The 15,733-nt window shown below is 33.4% G+C and overlaps 1 protein-coding gene across 1 annotated transcript; it reads right to left on the reverse strand.

Moving 5' to 3' along the window:
- Positions 1–7,372: 7,372 nt before the first annotated feature.
- Positions 7,373–14,951, reverse strand: rpp21 (ribonuclease P subunit p21). The gene is given in 5 exon segments (NM_001003530.2): positions 7,373–7,733; positions 14,064–14,198; positions 14,402–14,484; positions 14,600–14,700; positions 14,799–14,951. Coding segments are annotated over 5 exon segments (498 nt in total). The 5' UTR covers positions 14,856–14,951; the 3' UTR covers positions 7,373–7,611.
- Between the last annotated feature and the right edge of the window lie 782 nt (positions 14,952–15,733).

The following is a 15,733-nucleotide window of genomic DNA, read 5'->3' on the forward strand; positions in this document are numbered from 1 at the left end:
AAACGATCAATACAAAACATCAAATTATCAAAGATAAATCCAAGATTAAAAGATGCATTCCTGACTTTTTACATAACGTGTAAATTTTACATAACGTGGAGCCTAAGCTCCACGTTATGGGCTGATCTGGGTAGGCAGAATCGCCCTGAGTCCTTCTTAGGCCTTACCTTAAATAATCCAAGAATTCCCTCAAGGAAGGGGGTGTGAATGTATAACAAAAGGCATTCACACTTAGTGTCACACCCCTCACAGTGGATCAAAAGATGCCTGAAGTTATATATTTATTGTTCTGATTATGTCTATTTCTGAGAGAATGAGACCATTGTACCAATCGCACTGAGACATTTCAAATGATATCAAACATGATAGTTAAAGTCAGTTTGGTTAATTCTAGAACATTCAAACATTGAAATGACCATATGTGTGAGTTGGGGGGATGAAGCAGACTCAGATGCAAATGCAGCAGGAACTGGTTTTTCCCGCATTCCCCTTGCTGAGTTGTGAAGTTACCAGTCTCTGTTTTCAGCTCATGTTTTGAATTGTCAAAGACATCAGAATATTTGCAATATTTCAATTCTTACAGTGACTGAGTCCATATACCAGCGGATTTGTAGTTCTTTAGCAAGCTGTGTGTTTACCAGCGATTTGCCAGGATAGGATTGCTGGTGATTGTGACAGTTTGTTTATTTTGTTGATATTTTTAATTAGTTAGTCATTAAATTTAAAAAAATGCAATTAATGAATTTAATTGTTTTTTTGTGTGTGTAAAGTGTCCATAATTGTCTTGAAAATAATATATATATTACTATTTTTATTATTATTAACGTCAATAAAAGCATACAATATTTTACAATTTTATTATTTACATAATACTACTAATTATTTTTCTTTTGTTTATATCGCATAAGCTCTCCTTGAATGTCTTGATGTGTATATTAGGAATTCATTAATTGACAATTAATTTATTTACCTGTTTGTTTGCATTGCCTACGGTGTCTTAGGGTGAAAAATATATTTATGATAATAATAGAAAAAAAAGTTATTATTATTCTTATTATCGGTATTGTTGTTACATCAGTGAATTGGGTTTATTTTAGTGTTTATGGTTCACTGACACTTAGTGTTATGTTACAGTGTTATAACACACACACACACACACACACACACACTGCTTTGATGCCATTTGAATGAAGGAAAGTATGGAAGTATTTATTTATTCGGCAGATGCACTGAGCTGATATGATATGATGTTGCATCATTCAAGAGAAATGTGTTGTGTGTGTGTGTGTGTGTGTGTGTGTGTGTGTGTGTGTGTGTAATTACCAGTCTGCTTTAAAAAATTTCTTTATTACACCTGTTTACGTCAGCTTTCTTTCTTTTGTTTGTTTAGTCTCTTATTCACTTCTTTAGTTTCATTCAAATATTTATTCATTGATATTGAGGATTGAGTGTTCATAAGCATCTTAAAACATTTATTTATTTATTAGTAGTATTTAATTCCTAATTAAAAACACAATATATTAATTTTGTTTAAATTGTGTAAAGTGTCCTCGGTGTCTCTAAAATACTATTCAATATTTACATAATAATTTCTAATTAAAAACACAATAAATAATCATTTGTTTTGTAAATATTTATTAATATCATTATTATTTATTGTTGTTATTACTATTTATCACACTCTCTGATGTAAAAATCTGGTTTATAAATAAATAATCTATTATTATAATTATCTTAATAGCATAAAAGTGTTTTATGTCTTAATAATTATAAAATAAAAAATTTAAAAAATAATTATGATAATATAGACATTATTTTGTTGTATTTTAAAAAGTGAATCATAATAATATTGTATAATAATAATGTTATGATTATTATTTAAATTTTAATAGAAAACAACAAAATTTAAATTGTTTATATTTTGCATAAATAAATCTTTTTTCCATTATTATTGATGATATAAACATCATTAAGATTATTATTAATGTTTTTTTTTCTTTTAAATAATCAATAAAAATCGACAAATAACAATTATGAAAATTGCTTGTCTTAAATTAAAATGAATAAAATTTGTATTACAATTTATTAGTTGGAGTCAAAATCATTTGCCCCTTTTGAATTGTTTATATATATATATATATATATATATATATATATATATATATATATATATATATATATATATATATATATATATATATATATATATATATATATATATCGAATGATGTTTAACAGAGCACGCAAGTTTTCCACAGTATTACCGATAATACCTGTACCAGTGTTTATAAAATAAATAAATAAATAAAATTTTCAAGGACAAAATTATTAATATTATTAAAATTATTAGCCCCCTAAGCTATATATTTTTTTCGATTGTCTATAAAACAAACCATCATTATACAATGACTTGACTAATTAGCATAATTACCCAGTTCACTCTTCAAATGTCACTTTAACCTGAATACCAGTATCTTACAACATAACCTTTTGTTTGCTTTACATGTCTTCCAGGTCTTTTCCAATCTAATCGGACGCTTCTTGGCTTCTTGGTCAGAATAAACTCAAAAAGACGTCCAGCCAGATTAATTTCAACACCAAAAATCTCTCCCTCGGGTAAAATGCAACACTATGTTTGTGGACTGATATTTTGTGCTGGAACATTTCCATTTTGGGCCATTCCCAAAGCTGCCAAAAACAATACAAAGAAAAAAAAGTATGCATAATATTTCTGATAACACAGAAATGACCTTGTTTTTTTCCTCAGATGAAACAAGCCAGACCTGAAATCAGTCTCAGAAATGTCAAAGCGCAGAGGAACATCGAGGTTCAGGTAATTTCATAAAAGTGCGTTTCCAAAGCATATCAAAAATTCATGCACAAACAGAACGTATTGGCAATATGCATCCAGCAGAGGAGACCAAAGACTTTTATGGCATTTGCAGTATCTCTAGAGTCACATATGTGCTTACATATTCATAACCGCTGCTGCGTAAGTGTTGTTTATTAGTATCAGCCCAACAGTGCTTGTGAATTTCCCCTCGGGGGTCAATAAAGTGTCTTTATGAAAAGATTGGGTCTCGTTCAAAGGCGTTTGTAAAAATGAGCGATATGCGCACGCATGACCGCAGCTCGATTGCATTTCATATTAATATTCCAAAGCTGCTGCAAACCATTAGTCCCACTAAATATACTCAATACACGCGGGTCACATTTATACTTAACAATACATTTTTACTAAATAGTGCTATAATAATAATAAAATAAAAAGACAAATTGTAAAAATTATAAAGGAAAATGTATTTAAATAAATAAACAATAATCAATTAAAATATTTTTTAAATAATTTAACAAATTAAATTAAATGATCAAACAAAAATAAAACAAATATTGATTATAATATTTAACCATACTTTATAAATGTATACACACAAACACCAAAAATAGAATGAAATTCATTAAACAATATTATTTTACAGTTAATTATATATATATATATATATATATATATATATATATATATATATATATATATATATATATATATATATATATATATTCTATTTCACATGATTACAATTTATTTTGTTACACTGATTTAAAACAGCTTTCATATATAAAATGAACTTAGAACATGGTTAACTTAAGTTACAATGACCTAAAGAAAAACAAATGCCTGCACATGCCCTTTGGACAGTTTCTGCACGGGCCTGTTACAGTGTAGAATTATATTGAGTATATTAAGGAATATGAGTGTGTACTGCGCTGAATGACCCTCTTCATCTGGATCTCATGTCGACCTTTCTTCCACCTCTGACGCTCCTCGAGTCCGCAAACATCTTCATTGAGCGCGATTCCTCAAGCTCTCCGTTTTTATTTCTAATGCACTTCCACTGACTTTGTGCAAATTGAATTAAATCCTCTCTTCCTATGCATCTCGTTCTGGCCTTCGGGGCAATTGATTCAGTTCTCTAATTTGAAGAGGTGGGAGGCCTGTTTTATGGCAAGCCATTTTTACATTGAATCTCTATTGGTCCCCATATGAATTTTCAGTTTTGACTAGTATGTATTCCAATAGTGACGATTTGTCATTTTTATTATTTACACCAGTAGCTAGTGTACATTACAAGTAACTTTAGTTATGTAATCAGATTACTTTTATTACCAAATTACTAAGTGTAATCTATATATTTTCTATAAATCTTACATCGATTTGAACATATATAAAACATTTTTGATTAACCCTAGTTGCTAATTTCCCATTTATTGACCAAGGAGTATCAGAACTGCAGATGTGTTGCGTATGGTTGATGTCTAAGCATAATATTTGCTGAAGTTCTCGATAAAATGTGATCATTTACTCACTTTATCAAAGCAGATTCATTCATTTTCCTACAGCGTACTCCCTTATTTATTAGGAGTAGCCACAGATGAATGAATCGCCAACTATTCTGGCATATGTTTTACAAAGTGGATGTCCTTTCAGCGGCAACACAGTACTGAGAATCACCCATGAACTATCGCATTTATACACAGTCATACACTACAGCCAATTTAGTTCCTCCAATTCACCTATAGGGCTTGACTTTGTAATGTGGGGAAAACCAGAGCGCCCAAACCCACACAAATACAGCAAGAACAAAAACAGATTCAGTATCCCTTAAATTATATTTAAAAAAATAAATCTATGAAGTGCAAACTCAGAGTATTCACTATTAAAGAGTTGGTTTGTTTTTTTCCCCGCCTGCTTCCTGTTCTTTGTGTGCCTCAAATGTAAAGACGCACACTTGCATTTCCTTCAGCCTATAGGGTTTATTTCACTTTTGTAGTAAAAGGGCTTTACACTTTTCAAAAAGGTGATTCTTTTTTTTTTTAACCAACAAGCAAATCCAGCCCAAACAGAAAATTAACACATTACTTTCCCTAACAATGCTAGTAGTTATTCTGATACTGATGCCTGTCTATCAACTTCTGCAGAACCAGTATTCCCAATACAAATTGGTGTTTTTAAACATTACTAGTTAGCATTTGTTAAAAATAACTTATTACGCTAGTACCCATCCCATTTATAGATATTAGTACTTATATTGGACGCAGGTGTCTTTCATAATTATTAGCAGTAGTCTTATTTTAGTTTAGTAGTTACACTACCTGACAAAAGTCTTGCCTATCCAACTTTTAGGAACAACAAATAGTAATTTGACTTCTAGTTGATGAAAAACAAAGGCCTCTAGATTACCCTTGTTTTACCTAAATAAACTATGATCATGCCTTAATTTTTAATTGTTTAATTAGTATGACTCAAATAACTTATTAAATAAAGTCATTTGCAATGGCAAAGAAAGAGTTCATCAAGATTCTTTGGATTCATCTTCAAAGCATCCTCCTTTGTGTTACTCCAGACATGCTCATTAATGTTCATATCTGGTGACTGGGCTGGCCAATCCTGGAGAACCTTTACCTTCTTTGATTTCAGGAACTTTGATGTGGAGGCTGAAGTGTGAGGAAGAGAGCTAACCTGCTGAAGAATTTGCCCTCTCCTGCGGTTTGTAATGTAAAGGGCAGCCCAAATGTCTTGATATCTCAGGTTGTTGATGTTGCCATCCACTCTACAGATCTCTCGCACGCCCCCATACTGAATGTAATCCCAAACCATGACTTTTCCTTTACCGAACTTGACGGATTTACGTGAGAATCTTGGGTCTATGCAGGTTCCAGGTCTTCTGCAGAATTTGTGATGATTGAGATGCAGTTCAAATTTCTACCTTTTCCAAATAGTCAACAGGAAGTCAAAATGTTATTTTTTGCTCTTACAACTGGGATCGACACAAAGACTTTTGTCAGGTGTAGATCTGCTTTCTTACTATGACCAGTCTTATGACACGACTACATGATTTCAATTAAAAAAATGTGCCAGAAAAATAAAAAAATCTTACAAGTAAATTTTTAATTAGCATGTAACAAATATGTACTAGTATCATCTAATAATCATCGAATGAATATAAATTAGTGTTACAAATAAGAACTAGTATCAACTTAATTAGCAAGAGAACTCCATAAATAAGCATAAATTAATTAAATTAAATAAAAAAATGGTATGTACTGGCCACAATTTGAATATGTAGTCAAAACTAAACAGTTGATAACAGCTACTAGGAAATAAAAAAGGGCATGTACTAATAAATAACTATAATCTATAGGTAGTATAAAGTATCTAATAAAAAATGCCAGTGTCTAATGAATAGTCTATTATAACAAATACAAACTAATTGAAAGGTATCGGTAGGGTAGATATCAGTGTCTAATGCAGGGGCGTCCAAACTCGTTCCTGAAGGGCTGCAGCATAGTTAAGCTCCACCTCCCTTCAACATGCCTCCCTGGAAGTTTTTAGTATACCTTGAAAGAGCTTGATTAGCTGCTTCAGGTGCGTTTAATTGGGGTTAAAACTAAAATATGCAGGACACCGGCCCTCCAGGACCAAGCTGGACACCCCTGGTCTAATGAATAAATGAAATAGTGCAATAGGCTAATTATTCTCTCATAAATGTATCGTTTATTGGGTAAGTACTAGTATGTAATGTTTAATAAATATTATATCTAGCTAATAAGAAAGTCCCAACTTGCTAATAAACAAGTAGCCTACATAATGGGAGAAATTGAAAATAGTTGTATGGTTTATAGGCCTACGTATAAATACGGCTTGCCATATTGATTTGATTGAGATGAAGCCTCTTGATGGAACTTTCAGTGTTTTTTTTTTTTTTTTTTTTGTATCGACAGCTACTAGATGCATATCCTCAGGACCGCGCTGTTGTAATGCGTTTAGACGAGATCCATATCCCATCCAATTAACAACATCAGCAGCCACTGAATTACACTCTTACATGTGTAAATGCCTTCATATCACTTATAAATTATCGCCAGAGTACAGAATATCATGAATATGCAACGGCATTGAGCATCCAAGTTGAGGCGAGATACTCGGGAGAGCTCGTGCACGCAGATCTGAATAATGCATGAACGCGCATAACCGCGTGGGGAAAAAAGCAGGCTTTTGTTCTCATCAAAAACATCAAAAGTATAATATCAAAACCTTTATGCTCATCATGGGATGTAAACTCACGACCCTGAGATCAAGAGATTATCAGAGATCAACAGGCTTCAGAAGTTGAAAAAAAAAAGCTATCGATCGGAAAATCGAGAGAGAAAAGAATTATTAAGTTTGCTGCACGCGTATAAGTGAAATATCCACATGATGGTTTGGATAAAGAGGTAATTTAGCAACAGTAGATCAATCAATTTTTATGCAGGGAACTGAATTCCCAACAGATTTCCATATGCTCGGGGTGATAAAAGCAGCTTCTTTTTTTAATGGGAAGCCATAAAGAGTTCAATGATATTAAAGCATGCATAAAGTACAAAATAAAAGTCATTAGCAATGTAAATCAGCCCCTTACAGTAGGATCACTTTATTGCGAATCAAAACATCCATTCGATGCGGATGAAAACTAATATTGCACACCATGTCAGGAGAATAAAAAACTAATAATAGGATATAACCAAACAGTTGAAGCTATTCTAATGCCTCAAGACAGTCTCATAAAACAAGTATCATGAAGATTTAGGTTTATTTGTTTGAGCTGTAGGTGTAGTCTTCGCTGCTGTGGATGCTGAACCACTTGAACCATCACATTTCTTCCCTTGGGTTGTTGAGTTAGATGAAGGACCAGCGTCTGCAGAACAAATATGGTTACATTGGGTAAATTTACAACATTTATTGAATGCTAATTAGTGCTAAATTGCTTATGTATGTGGTCTCAGGTTTGTAAATGTGATATCATAAAAGGGTAAATAAGCATTTGTTTTATTAATGTAGCTCACAAGCTAAAGAGTTAGACTAGCTATAATCCTATTACTCTATCTAATATATTAATCACAGATTATTAGCCTCATAAGCAAAAACTAGTCACTAAGCCTTTCAAACTTTGCATGCATCGCTGGTTGATTTATAAGCAAAGCCTTTGATGATTAGCCTGTTAATTGTCAGTTTACCAACTAATGTAAAATGAAAAATAAAGATGCCATAAAATAAAAATATGGATATATCTAGGTCAGGCCCGGATTGGCTAATCGGGAGGACCAGGAGAATTTCCGGTTGGCCGGTCCATTTTTTGGCCACGAGGGCCATAGCCTCACTATTTTTATTTGTTATTTTGTCCCAACTCCACTCTTTTTATTTATTTTCTCGCAGCCCTGTGAGCAAAATGCAGCCTGCAGGTTAATGATGACAGCGGCACCTTAGTAAATATAAGAATTCAAATAATTAATATTAATGAATATTACACCTGCTCAATGAAAATCAGATGTTTCACTACATTATTAAATCTGACATAACTTAATCAGAAATTTAAACATGGGAGAAAAAGTTTAAGCCATCAATAGAAAGTAATACTATGGTTAAAAGAGTCTTGCAGATGACAATATTTATTTCATAACAGCACCATTGTGGTCCAGTGGTCAGCACGTTGCGTTTCGACGACGCAGACAAGAACCTCACCTAAATAAATTTTTTTTTATTTCATTTTTAGTGTTAACACATATAATACTGTTTGGGTTACTTATGTATGTGTACATTTTTTATTTTTTATCTATAAAGAACTTTTCACAGAATATATATTCAGATATTGCATTAAAGGACATTGTGGTGATTTAAAGAATAGTGTTGGAGATTTAGCTACCCTTTAATATTCTCATATTTATGAAAAACATTTGAAGATCTAAAGCATCTGTTTTCTTGAAAAAGACGTGAACTGAGGTGGGCCGGTCTAAGGCTTGAAACTCCAGGGCTGAAAAGGAGTCCCACTCCGGCCCTGATCTAAGTAGATCTGAATAATGAGTGCTTTATACATGGAAATGGCATACTGTGAATCTCAAACATCGTTTCCTCATTCTCATGTAAATCCTGTGAGTGCAAAATCCCAATAAAAAGCGATCAATCCAAGCAAAACAGATGTTTCCCATGGGATCATTATTACGCACAAATCACAGCAGCATTTGATTAGCCAAAATGTTTCCTACTGATATTACAATAATTATAATTTCTCCCACTTACTTTCTAAGTTTGACACAGCTGCTTATATTTCCTATGTATGTGGGACTCTTATTTTGGCAATACATTATCTGTGGGACATGTAAACACAACAGCATCTCATGTTTATCCACTTGTTGAGTGTGACGTCACATGAAACAGCTTCCGGGTCCAAGCGCTACTGTATGTGGAGACTTGACAAATGTTAATAATAAACGTTCACAAAGCGATGTAATACTTTCGAAAATCAAGATAGCAATATATATGTCCATGCCTAATATCTGATGGCCAGAAAGTGATTAATTTTTTAAGAAATTGTAAAAAAAAATTGGTATTTGTGATGCAGCAAGTCCAGAGACTGTTGTGTACACTATGCTTTTATATAAAATTCACTTTAATGTGTGATATATAGGACTAAAATGTGGTCATAAACAAATACTTTCACAATTCAAATGAGTAGTGGCTTGGACCTGGAAACAGTATTTCATACATCATGACTTAACAAGCGGACAGCCCGTTAGAACGGAAAATTCAGGAAAAACAAATAATAATTGTATTTATATTTTAGCACCATTCCAAAGAGGCTTAAGGTCTGTTTAACTGTTTCTTTTATTAGTTCAAAGCCTGCATGAACTCAAAATCTACTCTTCCTAATTTTAATTCTATATAGCAGTGTTTGTTATAAACAAATAATCTATATAATTCATTATTTTGTAAAAAAAACATACATTTAGTCATTTAGCAGACGCTTTTATCCAAAGCGACTTACAAATGAGGACAAGGAAGCAATTTAAGCAACTATAAGAGCAACAATGAATAAGTGCTGTAGGCAAGGTTCAGGTATGTAAAGAAGGTGTAAGAAGCAAAACAAAAAAAAAAATTGCCCTTCGTGTTTCTGCCCTGCTTTTGTCCATTCGTACTTCCAGTCTTAACCCTTTTCATACCGACTTTAATGTGTATTTTATGTATTTTTTTGTTTATGTTTGTAATGAGGTAATGTAAAACCTCCTGTCCACTTCAGTTGAAACGACTAGCATTTGACAAGGCAATTACTCAAGTTTGTTCAAATATGTTTTGACACCGAAATATGTTTTTTTTTTTTTTTGTACATTTACTTTAGAACCCATCACCCTGTGTGGATAAGCAACACGAGTTGCTGAAGTCACAGACTGGAGAATGGGAGTAGAGCTCATGTATATTCACGACCATTCCAAATAAGGTCAAAAGAGAGCTTTCTATATTAGGGGTAAATCATAAGCTTCTAAACAGGCTTGTAAACCAGTTTCTAGGGCTTTATTTCCAAATGCCTTCTATGTAGATATGAGAGAACAATGTAAACAATGTATCAAACACATTATATGGCACCTTTAACATACTATGTACAAGAAAAAAATAATACTATTACTACAGTAGTCAATATTTGAAAAGGATGACAAAAACTGTCATCAACGCTGGCATAAGACAAAAAAAACAAAAACAGGTGAAAGACAAGACAAGCTTTGATGAAAGGATTTGATACAAAAAATTGACTAGTGAAGTTAGCCCTCATCTTGCATACAGTTAAACAATTACTTCGTTATCTGAACTTAGCACTGACAGCTTAGCCTAATGTATTTGCACACCAATAGCTAAATAGCGTGCTCTTTTCTACTTCGGTTAAAAACAGGATTAGACGTTTTAGGCCCCATTTACACTAGTGCGTTTTAGTTTTAAAACGGCGTTTTAGAATGAAAACGATCCGCGTCCACACTCGCGTTTTACCCAGCGTTTCTGAACAGCTCTCCGTCCACACCAAAACGCTGAAAACGCACATCACGTGACCACACACACACTCTGGCAAGCGCTGCAGCCCATCTACCCAGATGAGAGCTGTGCTAGTCGGACTTCTCATCAAGCATCTCCCGCTGGATCTAATCTCACTATATTTATCAAACGTGATATTTCATTCATCTTGTTCTCTATAGCCCCTTTCACACAGTGATACCGGTAAATATCCGGAAAATTTACGGAACGACTTTACCGGTATATTCAAAAAAGCGCTGTTCACACAGGCGAGGACGTTACGGAAATTTTCCGGAAAAGAGCATTCACACATCCATTCCAAAATACCGGTAAATTCTGACATCATTCACCACACATGAGCTTGAAACGGCTGCGCTTGTATTTGTAATCATTTGACTAAATTACAAACTCTTTTGATGATCAATATTGTGAACAACTTTCGCAGGATCACTTTCGCATGTCGAGATCATAATATGTGTGTGTGCTGGCGCTCACAGGCTGTTTCATGGGCACACGCAAAGCTTGAAGGTAAACAAACAACGGCTTATCATAAGCATCTTATCGATGATTATTTGCACAGTTGGCATTAAGAAGAACATATAAACGTGATCTGACTAACTTCTAGCAGCTAAATGCGTCTGGAAAAATATTCAAAGGCTTTTATTCTCACAAACCGCGCGGACGTAAATGCGTCTGACTGTTGTGATTGGCTAAAGTAGACGGCTCACGTCAGCACGTTCTAGACGTGCACGCGCTTATTCCGGAAATATTCCTTCTGCGTTCACACAGCGCAGCATTCCGGCAAATTGCCGGTAATGTTACAACTTCTCTTTCCGGAAAATAGCCAGAACGAATTTACCGGTATTTTCAAAAAGGACCTGTTCACACATACAACCTTTCCGGAAAATTGCCGGTAATTTTCCGGAAAGGTCTGTATGTGTGAAAGGGGCTTATATCTAACGACATATTCCCTGACTTTGGTCATTGGAATCTTTTACTTGTTCTCAGGTAACGTGCTTTGGCTGATCGCAAAGATAAGTTAATGATTAATGTAACCACGTAGCCTATTCTGTATATTGACTGATCTCTTGCCTTTATTTGCAATAATGTATAAACTTATTGTATGTTATACTTTTATAATGGCCATTATCGATTATTAAAACTGATATTCAGCAAAAGAGAGGGTATGTTTTGTATTTTTACTGAAATTTAAAGGAGGCAGTTGTTATGGGCTCCGTTTTGTTGTAAATATCCACACAGTGAAGATGACGCTCATATTTGCAGCACGACGCCTCAACATTTCTGCTGTCTGTTAAGTTGCTAATATTAAAATGAAAATAGGCAGTTCCTTAAATCATATTTACATTTTATTGTTGACAAAGTGAAACAACGAAGCCAGGGTGATGTGAATGAAGTTATAAAGTACACTGTTCCCTTTGAAGATTTACCCACGTCCAGTCTGTTTTCCATATCAAACTGAGAAGAAGAGACTGCAGCCTTGATCAAACTTGCGAAGTCTGAACTTACAAGGAGAGAATGCAGGACTGAACTGTATGTGTTAGGCTACTTAATATTGAGGAAAAGCCCCAATCAGAGAGATGAATGTCTGCAGCCCCGCCTTCGATTTCAGATGTCTCCGTTTTCCATCATCCACACTGAGACAGAGCAGCAGCATTTCAGAATGAAAACGGCCTCTCCAGCGTTTTCGAAACGCTCCATTTTGTGCGCTCGAGAACTCCGCTGTAGTGAGGACGGTTGGCGTAACCGTAGCAAAACTTTTGAGTTTTCAAACTAAAACGCATTAGTGTAAACGGGGCCTTAAATTAAAAAAAAAACTGTATTCATTAGCCAAATAACCTGTATACATAGCATCCCACTAACACATTAACCCCCTAAATTAACATCACTCATCAAGCAAATTTCAACTAGCAATCAACCAGCAAACTTTGCTTTCAGTTTTTTAACTGCTACATTTATTCTTACAAATTAGCTTTGCTCACTGCCACCTGATTAGCCTGCCATTCCTGACATACCAATAACAGATTAGCCTGACAAGCTAACATATCACTAGCAGATTATCCAGTTAGCTTGGATTTCACTGCTACAAACATTCTCTTTTGTCAGGTAATTTACAAGGTAGGTGGTTTACCAATTAGCTTTGCATAATGCTACAGTAGTATGCTACCTGATTAGCCAGCTATTCTAACATACCAGTAACATAATTTACCAATCATTAGATGAAAAAACATTTAGTTTAGCTTCTACAGCTAATTATTTCCACCTATTTTCTTACACCAACACTTCATATATGTTAATAGATATTTCATTAGATATTTATCCCTTTAATATAGCAAGTCTTATGTGCCATAAAGCTCAGATTATGCTTTAACAAAATTAACTTTAATGACACAAACAGGGTAGCATTTTCCAGTTTTATTTTATTTTGAGTGATAGGATTTATCAAGTAATATTATTTATTTATTTAATTATTTTCATATTTGTGATTTGATACTTTTCTGTATCTCCTCTGGATATATTTGTGATTTGTCAATGATGTAAACAGTATGTTAGTGAATCAATAATAGACTTGATTTAAAATATGTGTTGCTATGATGAACTGAATGGAAAATTTAACCAATTTTAAATGGTGAATTCAAATTGTCATCCAATGACTATCAAGCTACAACATTGTTCATAGTAAAGTTAAATGGTGCTTATGTTTTTTGGAGGTCTTACTAACATGATTTCAGAATGATATTCAAAGTAGTGTAAAAAATATATAGAGGTAAGCATGTTTATATAATGTGTTGCGCTCTTAACAGTACGTCATGATAATTCATCTGTATAAGCCTTTTTTATCATACTTTACTATTTTATTAAACGCTAATGTCTGAATGTGCAAATATAAAACCAACTTTACCTCAGTGCTAAGCATGGGATGATTCAAGGTAGACAGTGGTTTGAAAAAGTCAAGGTTTTAAAACTAACAACATTTTCTGCTATACCGTTCTAAAAGGAAAGCAGTTTCTCCAGCAGAAAATATCTCCAAAGACGCCATTTTAAAATAGTAAAAAAATCTGTTTTTGAAACTAATGAAGACAGCAGAAGCCAATAATGAATTTGAGTTATTTAGCCTGACATGTTTACTGTTCCAAAATATTTTAAATGTTTTGCTAATTCAAAATAAGTTTACCTTGAGATGTCTGGTTTTCTAGTTGAGCCTCTGGTTGATCCACCCACAGTTTATGTTTCGGGTTGTTTGGGAATCGTTTGGTCAGTCCACAACTTAGACATCGTACAACAGTCTTACGTTGTCGCCCCTTTCCTCCTTAAAATTTTATATTGAATTAACTTGAAATGAATTGTTAACTTTTAAATAGACAGACAGACAGACAGACAGACAGACAGACAGACAGACAGACAGACAGACAGACAGACAGACAGACAGACAGACAGACAGACAGACAGACAGACAGACAGACAGACAGACAGACAGATAGATAGATAGATAGATAGATAGATAGACCTTACTTTTTTGACGTACAGTTGATGTGACACCTGGTATTAGTAAAGTGTAGCATTTCTTGCAAATGGTTCTCTTCACTGAAGGGTCTCTTTTAACAGAAAAAAAAAACATATTTTGCTGAAGCTTAATTTAAAATAACTATAGTTTGTACATTTAAAATTGACGTATATTAGTGTAAACACTTATAGTTACAGCATACTTACTGTCTGAGCACTAGTCGTTTAGAGATTGTCTTCTGTGTGAAGCAGTAAAATCGTGCTAATTCGATGTTCTCTGGGTTTTGGGCCAAAACGCAGTGAGCAGCCTTTGATTAACCGTAAGAAGAAAACATCAGCAAAAGATTTGGAGATATTCGAATGAGTATGAGAGGATATCATACGAATGATAGAGAGTCTGACTAACCTGATAGAGGAAATTGAGGCGTTGAAATGCTTCTTTATCTTTTATATTCCCAGCCATGTGTCTTTATAAGCGTTTAGCTGATCTTAAACTCGGAAAAGTGTGAACTTGGGAGTACATAACATCACAGCATGCTTGTATTATTCCTTCTGCGTCTCTGAATCCGGTAAAAATCCCTCTATTTACAGTATTTCGCCATCTAGTGGTGTTACTTCATTATTTATTTAAAAAAAGAGTGTGATGAATGAACATACTGCGCCTCGTAGCGACAGGACGAAATAACGCTGATTTGTGGACTTGTGAGATTTATATTATATTATATTATATTATATTATATTATATTATATTATATTATATTATATTATATTATATTATATTATATTATATTATATTATATTATATTATATTGTTTACAGCTGAAGATTAAAGGAGTTATAACATTTTTAAGCGTCATATAATTTGTGGGAGTTTTGAATCACGGGTAAAATTACAGTTGGCTGCTTTGCTAACAGTAGTCCATTTTCTGAATATGTAAACCAAAGTAAATGTCGACATGATGATTTAAAATGATATAAAATAATTTTGTGTTTGTGTATGCACACAGCATTTGCACAATATTGATTTGCTTCTGTTGTTAAGTTATTATATATTCAGTGGACAAATCAACAGGTTGCACAAAACCAATTTCATCTACTTCCCAATCATTTTGTGTCGTGTGAAGAAAATATTAAATGGAGATTGCTGCTAGACTTAGGTAGAAAAAAAATATTTATTGAGTTGTGGCCTTAAGAAAGCGTGTTTGTTACTAGCTTAATATTTAGACTTAAGTTGCTCTCAAAATATTTTTTTCTTCCTAAAAACTATGACTGTAAATAGAGAAAAACAAATCAAGAAATATTTGATGCAATTTATTTATATAATAGCAATTTATATATATA

Source organism: Danio rerio, chromosome 22, assembly GCF_049306965.1.
Source record: "Danio rerio strain Tuebingen ecotype United States chromosome 22, GRCz12tu, whole genome shotgun sequence".
Classification (NCBI taxonomy): Eukaryota; Metazoa; Chordata; class Actinopteri; order Cypriniformes; family Danionidae; genus Danio; species Danio rerio.